The following is a 17,715-nucleotide window of genomic DNA, read 5'->3' on the forward strand; positions in this document are numbered from 1 at the left end:
ACAAAGAATTTAGTAAAATAACTTAGTTATCATTAAGCTAGTGTCAGGAACATAAATTGTGACTAAGGTTTGGTGGAAGATTTTAATTCAAAACTTTTGTAAACAAGACATTTGTACTAAAGAGCCAGACGCAGTTTCAATTGGGATGATATCAAAATGGTTAAGAATTGTTTCTCTATTATATATTTTAACCCTTTCGCTACTGTGTTTATCTTGAGATGCTCTGTGTTTCTTTCAGTTACTTTAAATATAGCAAAGAATTTAGTAAAATAACTTGGTTATCATTAAGCTAGTGTTAAGAACATAAATTGTGACTAAGGTTTGGTGGAAGATTTTAATTCAAAACTTTTGAAAACGAAACATTTGTACTCAGTCAGATGCAGTTTCAATTGGGATGATATCAAAATGGTTAAGAATTGTTTCTCTATTATATATTTTAACCCTTTTGTTACCATATTTCTGTTAAGATGCTCTGTGTTTCTTTCAATTAATTTTAAATATAACAAAGAATTTAGTAAAATAACTTAGTTATCACTAAGGTAGTGTTAGGAACATAAATTGTGACTAAGGTTTGGTGGAAGATTTTAATTTAGAACTTTTGAAAACAGGACATTTGTACTACAGAGCCAGAGCCGGTTTCAGCTGGGTTGGTATCAAGTGTTAAGAATTGTTTCTCTATTATATATTTCAACCCTTTCGGTACTGTGTTTATCTTGAGATGCTCTGTGTTTCTTTCAATTACTTTAAATATAACAAAGAATTTAGTAAAATAAACTTAGTTATCATTAAGCTAGTGTTAGGAACATAAATTGTGACTACGGTTTGGTGGAAGATTTTAATTCAAAACTTTTGTAAACAAGACATTTGTACTACAGAGCCAGAGGTGGTTTTAGCCAGGTTGGTAACGAAAGGGTTAATGGTCTCTCTCTAAGTTGCTCCACTTAATGGTATGCCCAGCTAGCTTAGTGGTTTTCTTCGTGTTTTCATGCTGGAAAGGGGAATGGTGCTTAGCATCCCCTTTTTTTTTTTTTTGTAAGGTACTAAAAGGTAGATATAAGCTTTTTCCTAAATGTGTCAAAGGTATGGTCATCACAGCCACTGGATATGCCAATTTTATCACCACAGACCAATACCATGAGAGGGAATTTAGATCTTAGGATATCTAATATGGAAAGACCTGCTAGATCAGATATTTTTGCAATGTCATATGTTTTGTTTATTCCTTCTTGAGCCACGCCTAGCTCATAAGGGCCGGTTTCCCAGTTTCATTGGCATATAGGTTCCCCACCTGGATGAAACACCGGTCCGTCGCAGGTGAGCTGCAAGATGCAGGAGGAAAAAGTGAGAAAAAGTTGTGGCGAAAGAGTCAGCAGAAGTTTTGCCATTACCTTCTGCTGGAGCCGCGTGGAGCTTAGGTGTTTTCGCTCATAAACACACACATCGCCCGGTCTGAGATTCAAACCCACGATCCCTTGACCGCGAGTCCGCTGCTCTAACCACTAGGCCACGTGCCTTCACACTGTCATATGATCCCATTGATACATCAAACAGAACATCTGGTTCAGATCTTTTGACCCACACTAAGCCTTTCTGAAAGACAAGGGTTTCCTGCACTCATATCATAAACTCAAGTTCTGTAAGGTCAGTGGTAATATATATTCTATGTTAAGGTGCCGAGCTGGCAGAAACGTTAGCACACCGGGCGAAATGTGTAGCCGTATTTCGTCTGCCATTACGTTCTGAGTTCAAATTCCGCCGAGGTCGACTTTGCCTTTCATCCTTTCGGGGTCGATTAAATAAGTACCAGTTACGCACTGGGGTCGATGTAATCGACTTAATCCATTTGTCTGTCCTTGTTTGTCCCCTCTGTGTTTAGCCCCTTGTGGGTAGTAAAGAAATAGGTATTTCGTCTGCCGCTACGTTCTGAGTTCAAATTCCGCCGAGGTCGACTTTGCCTTTCATCCTTTCGGGGTCGATTAAATAAGTACCAGTTACGCACTGGGGTCGATGTAATCGACTGAATCCGTTTGTCTGTCCTTGTTTGTCCCCTCTGTGTTTAACCCCTTGTGGGTAGTAAAGAAATAGGTAATATATATTCTAGTGGACCAAATAAAACTTGGGTTTATCAGATTCTTTATCAAAGATTATCAGATTTTGAGGATTTATCAGAGTTCCGTTAAAGAGCCAATCTCTAATCTTCAATCTCTTTCCTACAGCAATCTCCTTCTTGGAATACTGGAAACGGAAAAATGTCAACTTAGCTCATCATTGGGATGTTCTTGGATTTGAAGAGGAAGAGGTTTGTTTTCGGAATTCTACCTTTGATTGTATGAAGAAACTTGTGTGTGTGTGTGTGTGTGTGTGTGTGCGTGCTTGTGTGAGTGTGTGTGTGCGTGCTGTGTGTGTGTGTGTGTGCATGCTTGTGTGTGTTTGTGTGTGCGTGCTTGTGTGTGTGTGTGTGTGGTGTGTGTGCATGCTTGTGTGTGTGTGGTGTTTGTGTGTTGTGCATGCTGGTGTGTGTGTGTGTGTGTGGTGTGTGTGCATGCTTGTGTGTGTGTGTGTTGTGTGTGTGCATGCTTGTGTGTGTGGTGTGTGTGTGCATGCTTGTGTGATTGTGTGTGAGTGTGGTGTGTGTGTGTGTGTGCGTGCTTGTGTGAGTGTGTGTGTGTGTGTGTTGTGTGTGTGTGTGTGGTGTGTGCGTGCTTGTGTGAGTGTGTGTGTGTGTGTGTGCGCGCGCGTGTATGTTTGTGTGTATGTGTGTTTGTGAGTGATTGTGTGTGCGTGTGCGCACGCAACACATTGAAGAAAATACTCAGCAAAAGTCTGTAGTTAGGCTCAAGAGTGTCTGTGGTAAGAAGCTTGCTTCGCAGCCACATGGTTCCAGGTTCAGTCCCACTGCATGGCATCTAGAGCAGAACCTTTTTTCAGAACCCCAAGGTTCCAGGGCACCCTGTTTGAGAAACGCTGCCCTAACCTCTAGGCCACCTGTCTTTCTCCCCAATAAATGATTCTTGATGGAATAGAAAAGAATAAATTTCAAGTTATTTGTTTCTCAGTTTTTCCCTTATTTTCTTCCTCTCCAAGGAACGACCTCGACCTGCTTATGCCGCCAAAGCTACTGAAATGGAAACCAATCCAATTACTGGTATCAAAGAACCATTTTTCCCACCCAAGAAACGGATTCCTCGAATTCTTTCTGGAATGGTCATCATTGTTTTAATGGTAAGTTCCCACAGTGTATTACAAAGCGATCACACAGAAATGCATATAATTAAGTCACGTATAACATCATCATCATCATCATCATCATTATTGTTTAATATCTGCTTTCCATGCTGGCATGGGTTGGATGGTTTGACTGAGGATTGGCAAGCCAGGCAGTTGCACCAGGCTCCAATCTGATCTGACAAGACATCCCCGGGAAAAGCAATCTCTTTCTTTACAAAACCAAATTATATATAATTATATATATATATATATATATATATATATATATATACACACACACATACATAAATGTCGAACAGGACAGGCGTAGGAGTGGCTGTGTGTTAAGTAGCTTGCTAACCAACCACATGGTTCCGGGTTCAGTCCCACTGCGTGGCATCTTGGGCAAGTGTCTTCTGCTATAGCCCCGGGCTGACCAATGCCTTGTGAGTGGATTTGGTAGACGGAAACTGAAAGAAGCCTACATGGCCTTGCTTTTTGAAGATGCTGACGACCGCTCGGTTCAAAGTCTCTCTTGACCACAAATGGCCTGAACTCTTTGCATGAACACCCTCCCTGTACATAACTCCATGTCCCCCCTAGATGGCCTTGCTTTTTGCTTTTTGAGCCCAAAAATTAACTAACTAACACCAAACACTGTTCTGTTTCCCCGCTTGCTTCTTTTCCAGATCTGTTTGGTCCTCGTCTTCATCATTGCCGTCATCATGTACCGTGTGTTAGTCAGCATCCCACTCTTCAAGAGCGAAGAACTCCGGCCCAGGGCTGCCATCATAGCCAGTATATCAGCTGCCATCGTCAACTTGATATTCATTATGTTACTAGGCAAGGTCTACGAGAGGCTGGCATTCAGTTTGACTCAGTGGGGTAAGTTGGACATTTCTTCACAGACTTCCATTATCTGGAATTTAATATCATTTGATTCCTATTATTTATTCAGGCGGTGCTCCAGCATGGCCGCAGTCAAATGACTGAAACAAGTAACAGAGTAAAAGAATGTGAATGTGTGTGTGTGTGTGTGTGTGTAATTGTTAAAGAGGACAACAAACGTTAAGGCAAGGCAAAAGTCGTTTAGAATATTATTATTGGAAAAAATTCTAAGTCTTACAACTGTTTCCGAGATGTCCCAGAGTATGGAATATTCCATCATCAGAGACAAATACGGAAAAAATAGAGAAAATGAGAATGGTATATGTTAATGAGATGACGGCATAGAGGAAGGGAGTAAAAGAATAAGGAGATGAAGAGAGAGAAGAAATAAGAAGCATAAAAGTTCAGAGTTCAACTTTCCAAAGTTATAGAATGAGTCCTTAGGTGCAATCCTGCATATAACCTTGGAGCCCTAATAAGCCATTACAGCACTTACCTAGCATACCTAATCGTTTAGATCACCTGTGAACTTTGTATATAACAAAGAAGTTAGTAAAATAACTTAGTTATCATTCAGCTAGTATTAGGAACATAAATTGTGACAAAGGTTTGTGAAAGATTTTAAAGTAAAACTTGTGAAAACAAAACATTTGTACTCAGAGCCTGATGCAGTTTCAGCCGGGTTTGTAATGAAAGGGTTAAATAGATGATGATATACACAGACATGCAAGAAGTAAATAGACACCTTTAATTTTCAAAATTTTTTATTTGATATTAATTGGTTGAAGGAGAGGTTTTCTTCTAGCTGCTCGTCGATAATACCCAAGCTTATGCAGATATGTAACACACATTCTTGGACTAACTTCTAGCTGTTTTGCAATGTCAGAAGCCTTCGAACGGGGTTCGTTTTCCACAATTCTCTTCAAACACTGAAGCTTCCTTTCCGAGGGCCCAGGTCGGCCGGGACGAGAATCTGTTGATTCTTTCCCTTGGCTTTTGAATTGCCCTATAATTCTATTAACAGTAGCAAGAGGAATTTGAAGATTTTCAGCAATTTTTCACTGGCTAAGACCAGCCTCAGATTACCCAACAAATTGACCTCTTTGAAAATCTGACAGTTCTGCTGAATTTTTTGTGCGTGGCATGGTTACTCTTCGCAAATGTTTGATATAATGGCACCTGGAATGAAAAAGAATAATTACATTGTAAATTCTACACCACTGAAAACATATTAAGATGCTTAGATCAGAAATTTTCAAAATTAAAGGTGTCTGTTTACTACATGCATGCCTGTGTATATATGTATATATATATATATATGTGTATGTGTGTGTGTATGTATATATGTATATATATGTATATATATGTGTATATATATGTATATATATATGTATATATATGTATGTATATATATATATATGTGTGTGTGTATCTCTCTCTCTCTCTCTATATATATATATATATATATATATATATATATATATATATATATGTATGTATGTATGTATATTACTCTGACATCACCACATTATTCTCTTATTTCTCACAATTAATTTGACGTTCTGAATTTTCCAGAGATGCATCGGACACAGACAGACTTTGAGGACCAGTTGATATTCAAGGTGTTCCTTTTCCAATTTGTGAATTTCTATTCTTCAATTTTCTACATCGCTTTCTTTAAAGGAAGGTAAGTGGCAGCCACCTTTCAGAATATATATATCTTAATTTCGTTTTTGGATTTGGTTTGTAAGATTCTTTATGTGAGTTCGTGTGTTGAAGAATATTCTGTTGTGTCTGGGGAGAGTCATTTTCTTATAAGAGAGTCTTGTTCCTTATAATTTAACACACTCACCGGTAAAATTTCCACGTATATATATCTCATCATCATCATCATCATCATCGTTTAACGTCCGTTTTCCATGCTAGCATGGGTTGGACGGTTCAACTGGGGTCTGAGAAGCCAGAAGGCTGCGCCAGGCCCAGTCTGATCTGACCAGACGAGGTGCCAGACGAAGCTGGCAAACGGCCACGGTCGGATTGTGCTTTTTACGTGCCACCGGTACAGGGGCCAGACTAGGCTGGATATATATTGCTGTATTGAAGTAAACACAAAAATAATTAGACCTCAATATATCAAACGTAATACTGTAATAGTGTAATGATTATCAAAATTAATTATTACACTATCAAGGTGATAATTTCTTGTTGATCAACAGAAATTTCGGGTTGGCAGAAAAGCTGGGAAAGGAGGGGATAACTCTCAACGTATTAATAAAACAAAACCATAAATATTTGGTCAAAGGGAGGTAAGCCAGGTTGATTGCTTCACCATCCATTCCGGTTCCCTTTCTTCGTTCCTCGCGTCTTTCTGCGAGGCGAGGAAGAGAGAGAGAGAGAGAGAGGAGGGAAGGAGGCAGTAAAAGCATCCGGTTTTTTATGTTTTTATTTTTTTTATCTTTTTATTTATTCATTTCTTTATTTAATTTTTTCTTTATTTATTTTATTTATTTATTTAATTATTTTATTCATTTATTCATTTTTTATTTTTTTATGTTTTTATTTTTTATCTTTTTATTTATTCATTTCTTTATTTATTTTATTTCTTTATTCATTTTATTCCTTTATTTATTTGTTTTATTTATTTTATTCATTTATTTAATTTTTTTTTTTTTTTGTTTTATTTATTTTATTCATTTATTTAATTAACTTTTTCCATTTCCTTAATTATTCCATTCCATTCTTTTCCCTTCCCTAGATTTGTTGGTTATCCTGGACATTACAAGAGATTTTTTGGACTGAGACAGGAAGAAGTGAGTTCCGTCCGTTCCACATTCTTGGAATTTCATTTCTGCTATTTTTTTTTCTTTTCATTTTTATTTTTTGTTACTTTTGTTGTTTATTTTTACTTGTTTCGGTCACTGTGTTGTGGCCATGCTGGAGCATCTCCTTAAAGGAGCTCATCAAGTAAATTAATCCCAGCGCTTTTAACTCTTTTATCTGTTTCGGTCATTTTGACTGCGGCCATGCTGGAGCACTGCCTTTTTTAGTCGAACAAATCAACCCCAGGACTTATTCCTTGTAAGCCTGGGTACTTATTCTATCTGTCTCTTTTGCTGAACTGCTAAGTTACGGGCGACTTAGCATCAACATCGGTTGTCAAGCGATGTTTGGAGGGACACACGGACACATACGGACACACACATATATATATATATACGACAGGCTTCTTTCTGGGTGAGCTGGTCTTTAGCATGCCAACCCCCATTCGACCCCACAGCTGATCATTGACCCCCTGTAATTCCTGACCGACCCGTAGGGAGCCCCTCGGACTCCCTTTGGTGACCCCTGCACTAGGCCATATACTGTAATAATCTTTTCTACTCTGGTCACAAGGCCTGAAATTTTTAGGGAGGTGGTGCTAGTTGGTTAGATCGACCCTAGTACGCAACTGGTACTTAGTTTATCGACCCCGAAAGGATGAAAGGCAAAGTTGACCTCAGCGGAATTTGAACTCAGTTATTATACAAAGTTATTATCCCTCATGAGCCTTAGTCCCTCTGCCATGCTATTTGAATTTATGCGACAGCAGTTTCCCGTAAAAGTACACATTGCAATGAGCATCAACAAGGCACAGGACAGTCCCTGTGCCTTTTATGGGAAACTGCTGTCGCGTAAATTCAAATTGCATGGCAGAGGGACTAAGGCTCATGAGGGATAATAACTATGTCACACTAGCAGACTGTTCACTTAGAATGGTTGTCGTCAGAATTAAGGTCCTGATTTTTTGATGATCAGACGCGTACCGTTGCATAGTTCTGGTGGTTCCACGTTTCTCAGCAGCATAACTGGAGCACCAACCTTCAGTCTAAGGCCATGAAGTGGAAGCCCGGGATATAGTTGGCTGTTGAGGAATTTAATTGATGTGCAAATTTTCAGCTCAGTCCGACCACATTTACTAACACTTTTGCCTGCACAACTGCATGTGAGACAACGTCCGCCTTTTTCACAAATATACATTAGAATAGCAGAGATACCTAGTCTTGCTCGGGATTAAAATAGTTTATTATTGTTTTACTTGTTTCGGTATTATAAGCATTTTGCCTGGCGTGCTGTCATTCTGCCAGCTCACCACCTTTATAATAATATCTCATTCATCATTCATCATTCATCATTCATGTTCTTCATGTTCTTGTTTGTGTTGCAGTGTAGCAATGGTGGTTGCCTGATGGAGTTGGCACAACAGTTGGCTGTCATTATGATCGGCAAACAAATAATCAATAACTTCCAAGAGATGATCATACCGTGAGTAGCAGAGGCTTTTGATTGCCTTTTTTTTTTTGGTTTGTTGGTTGCTACCTTTACCTTTTGTGTCAGGTGGGGATGGGAGTGCAGGTGCACAGGTGTGTGTGTGGTGTGTGTGTTGTTTGTCTCTTTGCTCTGCATTTGTTGGGTTTTTGCATGGATGACTTTACTCAAAGTAGACAATGGTAGAAGAGGCAGAGGTTGGCACCATCAGATCTTGCCAAACTGTTCGATTCCTTTCAGAACAGAAGACAGACACTTGAAGAATCCATCTTATGATTATTTCCTATTTCTTTACTACCCACAACGGGGCTAAACACAGAATGGACAAACAAACGGATTAAGTCGATTACATCGACCCCAGTGTATAACTGGTACTTAATTTATCAACCCTGAAAGGATGAAAGGAAAAGTCGACCTCGGCGGAATTTGAACTCAGAACGTAAAGACAGACGAAATACCTATTTCTTTACTACCCACAAGGGGCTAAACACAGGGGAGACAAACAAGGACATACAAACGGATTAAGTCGATTATATTGACCCCAGTGTATAACTGGTACTTAATTTATCAACCCCGAAAGGATAAAAGGAAAAGTCGACCTCGGCGGAATGTGAACTCAGAACGTAACGGCAGACAAAATACGGCAACGCATTTCGCCCGGCGTGCTAACGATTCTGCCAGCTCGCCGCCTTCAATTATTTCCTGCCACATTCTAACCACATGTCTGTAATATCCGAGCATGATTTATCCATTTTCTCTTCCCACTATCTCTGGGACAGTTGTGCAGGGTAGAGTCCTCAGGCACCTCCTCCATAGGGTCCTATCGGAAGCAACCATCATTGCACTTTCCGGCTGAGTTCCCAAGCATGACAAAGTGAGACTACAGTTATTATCCAACCATTTCATTCATGGCTTACCCCTAGGGATCCTGTCAGAAGGCACACCCTGAAGAATCCATCTTGTGATGACTCTTCCCCTTGACATTCTAACCACATGTCAATTGCACCAGAGCTGGGACTCGACATGAAGAGACCCTCATCTCCAAGCTATGCACCCTGTCAAATAATCCTTTCTACTATAGGCAGAAGGCCTGAAATTTTTGGGGGAAGGGGTTAAGTTGATTACATCGACCCCTAGTACTCAACTGGTACTTGATTTATCAAGCCCCAAAAGGATGAAAGGCAAAGTCGGCCTCGGCAGACACCCTGTCAAATAATATTTCTGAACAACCCCATTCTCAGCTATTTGTACTGTTTCAGACATTATATGTGGAAGCACTCCGTCGGTTACGACGACGAGGGTTCCGGTTGATCCGAATCGACGGAACAGCCTGCTCGTGAAATTAACGTGTAAGTGGCTGAGCACTCCACAGACACGTGTACCCTTAACGTAGTTCTCGGGGATATTCAGCGTGACACAGAGAGTGACAAGGCCGGCCCCTTGAAATACAGGTACAACAGAAACAGGAAGTAAGAGTGAGAGAAAGTTGTGGTGAAAGAGTACAGCAGGGATCACCACCATCCCCTGCCGGAGCCTCGTGGAGCTTTTAGGTGTTTTCGCTCAATAAACACTCACAACGCCCGGTCTGGGAATCGAAACCGCGATCCTATGACCGCGAGTCCGCTGCCCTAACCACTGGGCCATTGCGCCTCCACAGACATTATATAAACATACACATATGCAAATATAAATATACATATATATACATACATACACATAGAGACATAAGTATACACACACACACACATATATATATACAGAAACGTTAGCACGCCGGGCGAAATGCGTAGCCGTATTTCGTCTGCCGTTACGTTCTGAGTTCAAATTCCGCCGAGGTCGACTTTGCCTTTCATCCTTTCGGGGTCGATAAATTAAGTACCAGTTACGCACTGGGGTCGATATAATCGACTCAATCCGTTTGTCTGTCCTTGTTTATCCCCTCTGTGTTTAGCCCCTTGTGGGTAGTAAAGAAATATATATATATATATATACACACACACAGACACACAAATACAGACATTTTTCTATCAACCCCTTATTGTGTGTACCCCTTTTTACATTTGCTCTCCTCCCACACACCAACACCCACCAATCAGTACAACGCAATCCCATAATGCAACAGTTCCTTTTACTCCGTTTGCATTTCATTTTCTCTTCTTTTTCTTCTTTCTGTTTCCAGAAGAATAAAAACTCGTCTCCATAGATTCAAAATTCGGACGAAGGGTTCCAATCTGAGTCTCGAGAAAACCGGGGACTTCAGCCTCATTCGACATGAAGGGTTGTTTGATGAGTACCTGGAAATGAGTACGCTTGTTTTATTACCAACTCCTCCTCCTCCTTTTCCTTTTCTCCTCTCCTTTCCACTTCCCCTTTCCCTCTTCTTCCTCCTCCTGTCCACTTCTCATCCTTGTCATCCACCTCCTCCTCCTCCACCTCTCCTTTTCCTCTTTCTCTCCTTTCCACTCCCTCCTCCTCCTCCTTTCTCTCCTTTTCCTCTTTCTTCTCTCCTTTATACTCTCTCCTCCTCCTCCTGTCCACCTCTCCACTCCCTCCTCCTCTTCCTTTCTCTCCCTTTCCTTTTCTCCTCTCCTTTCTACTCCCTCCTCCTCCTCCTCCTCCTGTCCGCCTCTCCTCCTCTTCTTTCCTCCTCCTCCTCTTCCTCCTCCTCCTCCACCACCTCTCCTTTTCCTCTTTCTCTCCTTTCCACTCCCTCCTCCTCTTCCTTCCTCTCCCTTTCCTCATCTCCTCTCCTCCCCTCTCTTCCTCCTTCACGTCTCCTCCAAAATATCGCTGCATCCTTCATATTTTCGTTTCACTTTATTCTTTGGGTTTTGTGTGTGTGTGTGTGTGTGAATAAAAGAATATAAGAATAAAAGAATAAAAAGAATAAAAGAATATAAGAATAAAAGAATAAAAGAATAAAAAGAATAAAAGAATATAAGAATAAAAGAATAAAAAGAATATAAGAATATAAGAATAAAAGAATAAAAGAATATAAGAATATAAGAATAAAAGAATAAAAGAATATAAGAATATAAGAATATAAGAATAAAAGAATAAAAGAATATAAGAATATAAGAATAAAAGAATAAAAAGAATAAAAGAATATAAGAATAAAAGAATAAAAGAATAAAAAGAATAAAAGAATATATATCCTGATGTCTTTGCATATTCTTCTTCTTCTTCCAGTTCTTCAGTTTGGTTTCATTACCATATTCGTGGCGGCATTTCCTCTGGCGCCACTCTTCGCATTGCTCAACAACTGGGTGGAAATACGTTTGGATGGTCAGAAATACGTGATGCAGACGAGGCGGCCAGTAGCGGAGAGGGCTGAAGACATCGGGGTCTGGTTCTCAATCCTCAAAACTTTGGCGCATTTGGCTGTCATCAGCAATGTAAGGAACATTCGTCATCGGTTGTTGTTTTTGTAGTTTTTGTAGTTTTTGTTGTTGTTTAGCATTATTTTTGCCCTCCCTTTCTCCCCTCCGCCAGCCCCACCATACACACACACACACACACATACCGGGTTTGCCTTTGCAAGAGATGACCCAGGTTCAATGGCTTTCTAATTCCTGATGGTCCAAGAGGCAATATTTTTGGGGTGCAGGCTTGGCTGTGTGGTTAAGAGGCCTGCTTTGCAACCACGTGGCTTTGGGTTCAGTCTTACTGTATGGCACACCTTGGGCAAGTGCCTTCTAATATACTCCCAGGCCAACCAATACTTTGCGACTGAATTTGGTTGATGGAAACTGTGGGGAAGCCCATCATGTATATACAATATACGTACATATGTATAAATGTATATTCATATTTGTTTCAAAATGTGGCCTCGTGTGTACCGTTGGCAATTTTTTTCCTCTGTCTTCCCTTCTTTGGATCTTTCCTTCTATGTTTCCGACGAAGAGCTCCGCTCAAAACGTTAAACCCTCTGTCTTCCCTTCTTTCCTGAGCGTCCAATAATACTATATTTGTTCCACGTCTTCGCGTTGTTGTGTCTTTTTGTGTTTTCTTGTTTGGATTAACTATATATATAGTTAACGGGAAGGTTTATGAAAAAAAACAAAAGACGAAGGCAGGTGGAATACAAACAAACAATTGTATTAGTATAGCGCTCAGGAATAGAAATAAAACAAGTCTTTTACGTTTCGAGCCTACGCTCTTCAACAGAAAGACACTCAGAAAAGAAACACAGAAAGAAAAAAAGGAGAGAAAAAAATTGCGTGTAGGGGCTAACGATCCAATATATATATATAATATATATATATATATAGTAGTAGTAGTAACAGAAAAGAGGAATTCGGTTGTCCCCATGTGGTGGATTGTAATTTATATAAGAAATTAAAAAAGGAAAATACACACACTTACGAAACCCACCAACTGAGCAATTTTCTAGACATCCTACTGAAACCCTTGCTGAAATACATCAAAAGCTTCATTAGGGATGATTTAGACATGTTAGAACACCTACCAAAAACGATTAATGAAGAGGCAGTATTGGTCACCCTCAATGTTATCAATCTTTACACCAACATCCCCCATGACTATGGAATAAAAGCAATTAAATTCTGGTTGGAAAAGTACCTCGAAGTCCTCCCGGAACGCATAAACCAGATCTTTATTATTGAATCCTTAAAATTTAAACTTCAGAACAATTATTTCCTATTTGATGGATACATCAAAAATTATATTATAACCATGTAAGTGTGCATATTTTCCTTTTTTAATTTCTTATATATATACTAGCAGCATAGCCCGGCGTTGCCCGGGTATGTAAGAGCCCCTAGTAGGCAACGACTAATCCCAATCTAGTCCTTTCCCTCTAGGGAACGAAGGCGCATGTGTAGGTTGCAATGTCTTCTCTTCACTCGAATACTTCTGTGTATACGAATGTTCCTAGCTGTCCCTAGCTGTCGAGTTGTGTCCCCTAGACAGAAAATGTGTTGCATATAAAAAGCTTAGATTCTCGACCACATGTCGAATTTATCGATTTTTTTCAGAACTGGGGGAACTTTTCAAAATTTTCGCTGCGTTAGTTTTGAATTATGACATTGGGCTATGTGTGTGTCAAGTTTCATCACAATCGGTTGAAAGCCGTGGTCAGGGTGAGGGTACAACCTGACAGACACACAGACAGACAAACTGCCGTTTATATGATATATATATATATATTGAAGTAGGAATATATATTGATAAACACGTTGCTTATAACTTACTTATAAGTGTTATCATTAGGCATAAATCCTGACTCCAGCTACATAAATGCCATAGCGAGAAATTTATACTCTGAAATGCTAAAAGGCCCCTCTTCCAAAAGTCTCTTGTCCATGACAAAAAATACTCCTCCAATATTGTTCTGACCTTGTCTACAGAATTCATATTTTTCCTATCCAAATGATTTTGAAGACTGCAGAATAAATGATAATTAGATGGGGCAATGTCCAGCAAATAGGGTGGGTGTGGCACTGTTTCCCAAACAAACTGCTCCAGCCTTTGGAATGTCATCCTTGCTGTATGTGGTCGAGCAATTTCCTGATGGATGAACACCTTTCGTCTTGAAACCAAAGATGGTCATTTTTCTTCTAGTATTGACTTAAGCCGCTCCAGCTGCTCACAGTAGATCTCCTTTGCTATCATTCAGTTTGGGTTTAAAAGCTCAAAGTGAACTAAACCTTTCATGTCCCACCAAACAGATAACAACACCTTATGTGGGTGAAGACCTTCTTAAGCCTGAAGTGCCAGTGTTTCTCTTTGGCACTTGACATTTTTATAGAGAACCCATTTCTCGTCACCAGTCACTATTCAGTTCCAAAAAAAAAAAGGTTCATTCATGAGACATGACAACAAAGGAGAGCCCACATTCACTCTCTGCACGTGATTAGACTTGGAAAGTTTGTGAGGAACTCGTTGACCCAATTTTGTGGATTTTCCGATGGCACACAGGTGATGATGAATGGTTGAATGACCAAATCTAAGCTTCTCTTCTAGTTCCTCAGCAGTTACGATGGGATTTTGTTCCTCAAGGGTTTGTAGGACATCCTCATAGAGCTCTACAGATCTTCCAGGACAAGGTTTATCTTCTCGGCTGTAGTTTCTGGCTCGGAATTTCTGGAACCACCGTTGACACTGGTTTATGCTTATTGTCCAGTCTTCATATTCTGCATTACTCAAGGAGAAACTACAACATTGAAGGTCACAACAAAAGGATATATAATTAGAAAATTAGAAAAATAAATAATTAACAAATAGAATCCCCAATGGCAGGGGGAAAATCCCACACAAAATGTCCTGAATAACAACAGAATAACCTCCCTACCGGTCCCTGTTTTCCTTGTAATAAAGTTTTGTTTCATAAACATTGCAGGCATTCCTGATTGCGTTCACGTCTGAATTCCTTCCGAAAATGCTCTACCAGTACACCCATAGCTATGAACTGAAGGGATACACCAACTTCACTTTAGCATATTCTCCAAATGGAACTATATCTAAAGAGTGCAGGTCAGTTTTAGAACACACATATTGTTAAATTACATGTTTCACATCCTCATTCTTGCTACATGTGTCACAATCCTAAGCTGAATGGTTGTGTGGGAAGTACAGTTACTCTTTAAACTTCCTGTACAATGCAGTACTGCATGAAAATGCAACAGTCAGCAAGGTCTGAAATGCACAATATCATGAGAATCATACTAACCTTACTTACATTCATCATTAGCACAGCAATTGATGAAAGGGCATTAGTCAGCCAGTCTTGAAATGCACAATACTACAAGTGTCATACTAACCTTATTTACATTCATCATTAACACAGCAGTAGATGAAAAGGAATTGGTCAGCCAGTCCTGAAATGCCTGACATCACAAGTTATCAAAAGAGAAATAATAGTGGCAGGAGTGGCTGTGTGGTAAGTAGCTTGCTAACCAACCACATGGTTCCGGGTTCAGTCCCATTGCGTGGCATCTTGGGCAAGTGTCTTCTGCTATAGCCCCTGGCCGACCAATGCCTTGTGAGTGGATTTGGTAGACGGAAACTGAAAGAAGCCTGTCGTATATATGTATATATATGTGTGTGTGTGTGTTTGTGTGTCTGTGTTTGTCCCCCTAGCATTGCTTGACAACCGATGCTGGTGTGTTTACATCCCCGTCACTTAGCGGTTCGGCAAAAAGAGACCGATAGAATAAGTACTGGGCTTACAAAGAATAAGTCCCGGGGTCGATTTGCTCGACTAAAGGCGGTGCTCCAGCATGGCCGCGGTCAAATGACTGAAACAAGTAAAAGAGTGGAATTTAAATAATGTATCTTAAGATTATTGTAGTTATGTTGGAATGAAAAGGTATATAAATGAGGAATATATTTCATCTGAGTGGAAGGGAGCACAGGAATAAGGAGTTGAAGAGAGAGAAGAAAAAAGAAGCAGAAAAGTTCAGGGTTCAACTTTCCAATGTTATTCAACGATGATGTGTTCGCGTCTTTTTTCTCTGGATGTTTACAATATCAGGGTTTTAATCTACATGGATCTACGCAGGATTGCACCTAAGGACTTACTTGTTTTCCCAACACTGGAAAGTTGAACTATGAACTTTTATGCTTCTTTTTTCTTCTCTCTTTCTCCATCTCCTTATTCTTTTACTCCCTTCCTCTATGTCGTCATCTCGTTAACATATACCATTCTCATTTTCCCTATTTCTTTCCCTATTTGTCTCTGATGATGGAATATTCCATACTCAGGGACATCCTGGAAACAGCTGTAAGACTTTGAATTTTTTCCAATAATAATAATAATAATAATAATAATAATAATAATAATAATGTATATGATTTTGAGATGTTTACCTTGTGTTAACATTTGTTGTCCCCTTTAACAATTTATTATACACACACACACATCTATATAGATATTTACACATATACATGTATTTGTGTATATATGCATGTATGTATATTGTGTATGTGCTACAGGCTTTGTTTGTATATAGTCACCACCATTTCCTCAGACGAACTGCAGGAATTTCAATATTCTGCTAAATATCTAAATATCGTTACATCTAATATTGTTGTATTTCGGAATGGTCATTTTGCCAGTTTAGCCAATAAAAAACACACGCACTATATATTTGGTGTTACTTTGCTTCGGCGTTATTTATTTTTTACATTAATCTTAATCTTATTTCGGCCAGAGTTCTTTCGTCACACTCCTGTGACCGCATCAGTGGTCCTTTGCTTTCATCTTTCTTATTTGTGTCTCAAAGGACCACTGATGCGGTCACAGGAGTTTGACAAAAGAAATCTGGCCGAAATAAGATTAAGATGAATGTAAAAAATAAATAACACTGAAGCAAAGTAACACCAAATATATAGTGCGTGTGTTTTTATTGGCTAAACTGGCAAAATAACCATTCCTAAATACAACAATATATATATATATATTATGTGGGGGTTTGTAAAGATGTGTGTATGTATAAAGTATATATATATAGTATGTAGGGGCTTGTAAAGATTTGTGTGTATGTATAAAGTATATATATATGACCATTCCGAAATACAACAATATCTGTTTCAACACACGATTTCACATAAAAAAATCTTGCACAACAAATATATAAACGTATTACATCTAATCTTTTCCAGATATTTTGCGTTCCGGGACAAAGAAGGCCATTATACGATATTCTTCTGGAGACTTCTAGCTTCACGATTATCATTTGTAATTATATTTGAAGTAAGTGAAACACGTTCTCTTTGTATTCTTCTTATGAGAAGCTGGATGATAAAATCACCAGAGTGCTGGGCAAAAATCTATGTACGGAAGTGGAGAAACCAGTTGAATCATCATCATCATCATCATCATCGTTTAATGTCTGCTTTCCATGCTGGCATGGGTTGGACGATTTGACTGAGGTCTGGTGAACCAGATGGCTGCACCAGGCTCCAATCTGATCTGGTAAAAGTTTCTACAGCTGGATGCCCGCCCTTCCTAATGCCAACCACTCCGAGAGTGTAGTGGGTGCTTTTACGTGCCATGGGCACGAGGGCCAGTTAGGCAGTACTGGCAACGGTCATGCTCAAATGGTGTTTTTTATGTGCCACCTGCACAGGAGCCAGTCCAGTAGCACTGGCAATGACCTCACTCGAACGTTTTTTCTTGTGCCACCAGCACAAGTGCCAGTAAGGTGACGCAGATAACAATCACACTCGAATGGTGCTTTTATGGAATCAAATATTTTGTGAAAGTTGACTTCACTTTGCATCATCATCATCTGTGCCTCTGCACAGCTTCTATCACTGGAGATGTACTACGGTGTTGGCTGTTCACTACCA

At 39.5% G+C, this 17,715-nt stretch overlaps 1 protein-coding gene across 1 annotated transcript in view; it reads left to right on the plus strand.

The window, feature by feature from the left end:
• LOC115224682 (anoctamin-7) overlaps window positions 1–17,715 on the plus strand; it is an 88,125-nt gene that overhangs the window by 46,955 nt on the left and 23,455 nt on the right. The window contains exons 11-20 of the mRNA XM_036513833.1: window positions 2,217–2,299; window positions 3,085–3,222; window positions 3,897–4,092; window positions 5,671–5,782; window positions 6,851–6,905; window positions 8,300–8,397; window positions 10,580–10,704; window positions 11,590–11,795; window positions 14,762–14,895; window positions 17,026–17,116. Of these exons, the coding sequence (XP_036369726.1) occupies window positions 2,217–2,299; window positions 3,085–3,222; window positions 3,897–4,092; window positions 5,671–5,782; window positions 6,851–6,905; window positions 8,300–8,397; window positions 10,580–10,704; window positions 11,590–11,795; window positions 14,762–14,895; window positions 17,026–17,116 (1,238 nt within the window). The remainder of the gene's footprint in view (window positions 1–2,216; window positions 2,300–3,084; window positions 3,223–3,896; window positions 4,093–5,670; window positions 5,783–6,850; window positions 6,906–8,299; window positions 8,398–10,579; window positions 10,705–11,589; window positions 11,796–14,761; window positions 14,896–17,025; window positions 17,117–17,715) is intronic.

Source organism: Octopus sinensis, linkage group LG26 (genome assembly GCF_006345805.1).
Source record: "Octopus sinensis linkage group LG26, ASM634580v1, whole genome shotgun sequence".
NCBI lineage: Eukaryota > Metazoa > Mollusca > Cephalopoda > Octopoda > Octopodidae > Octopus > Octopus sinensis.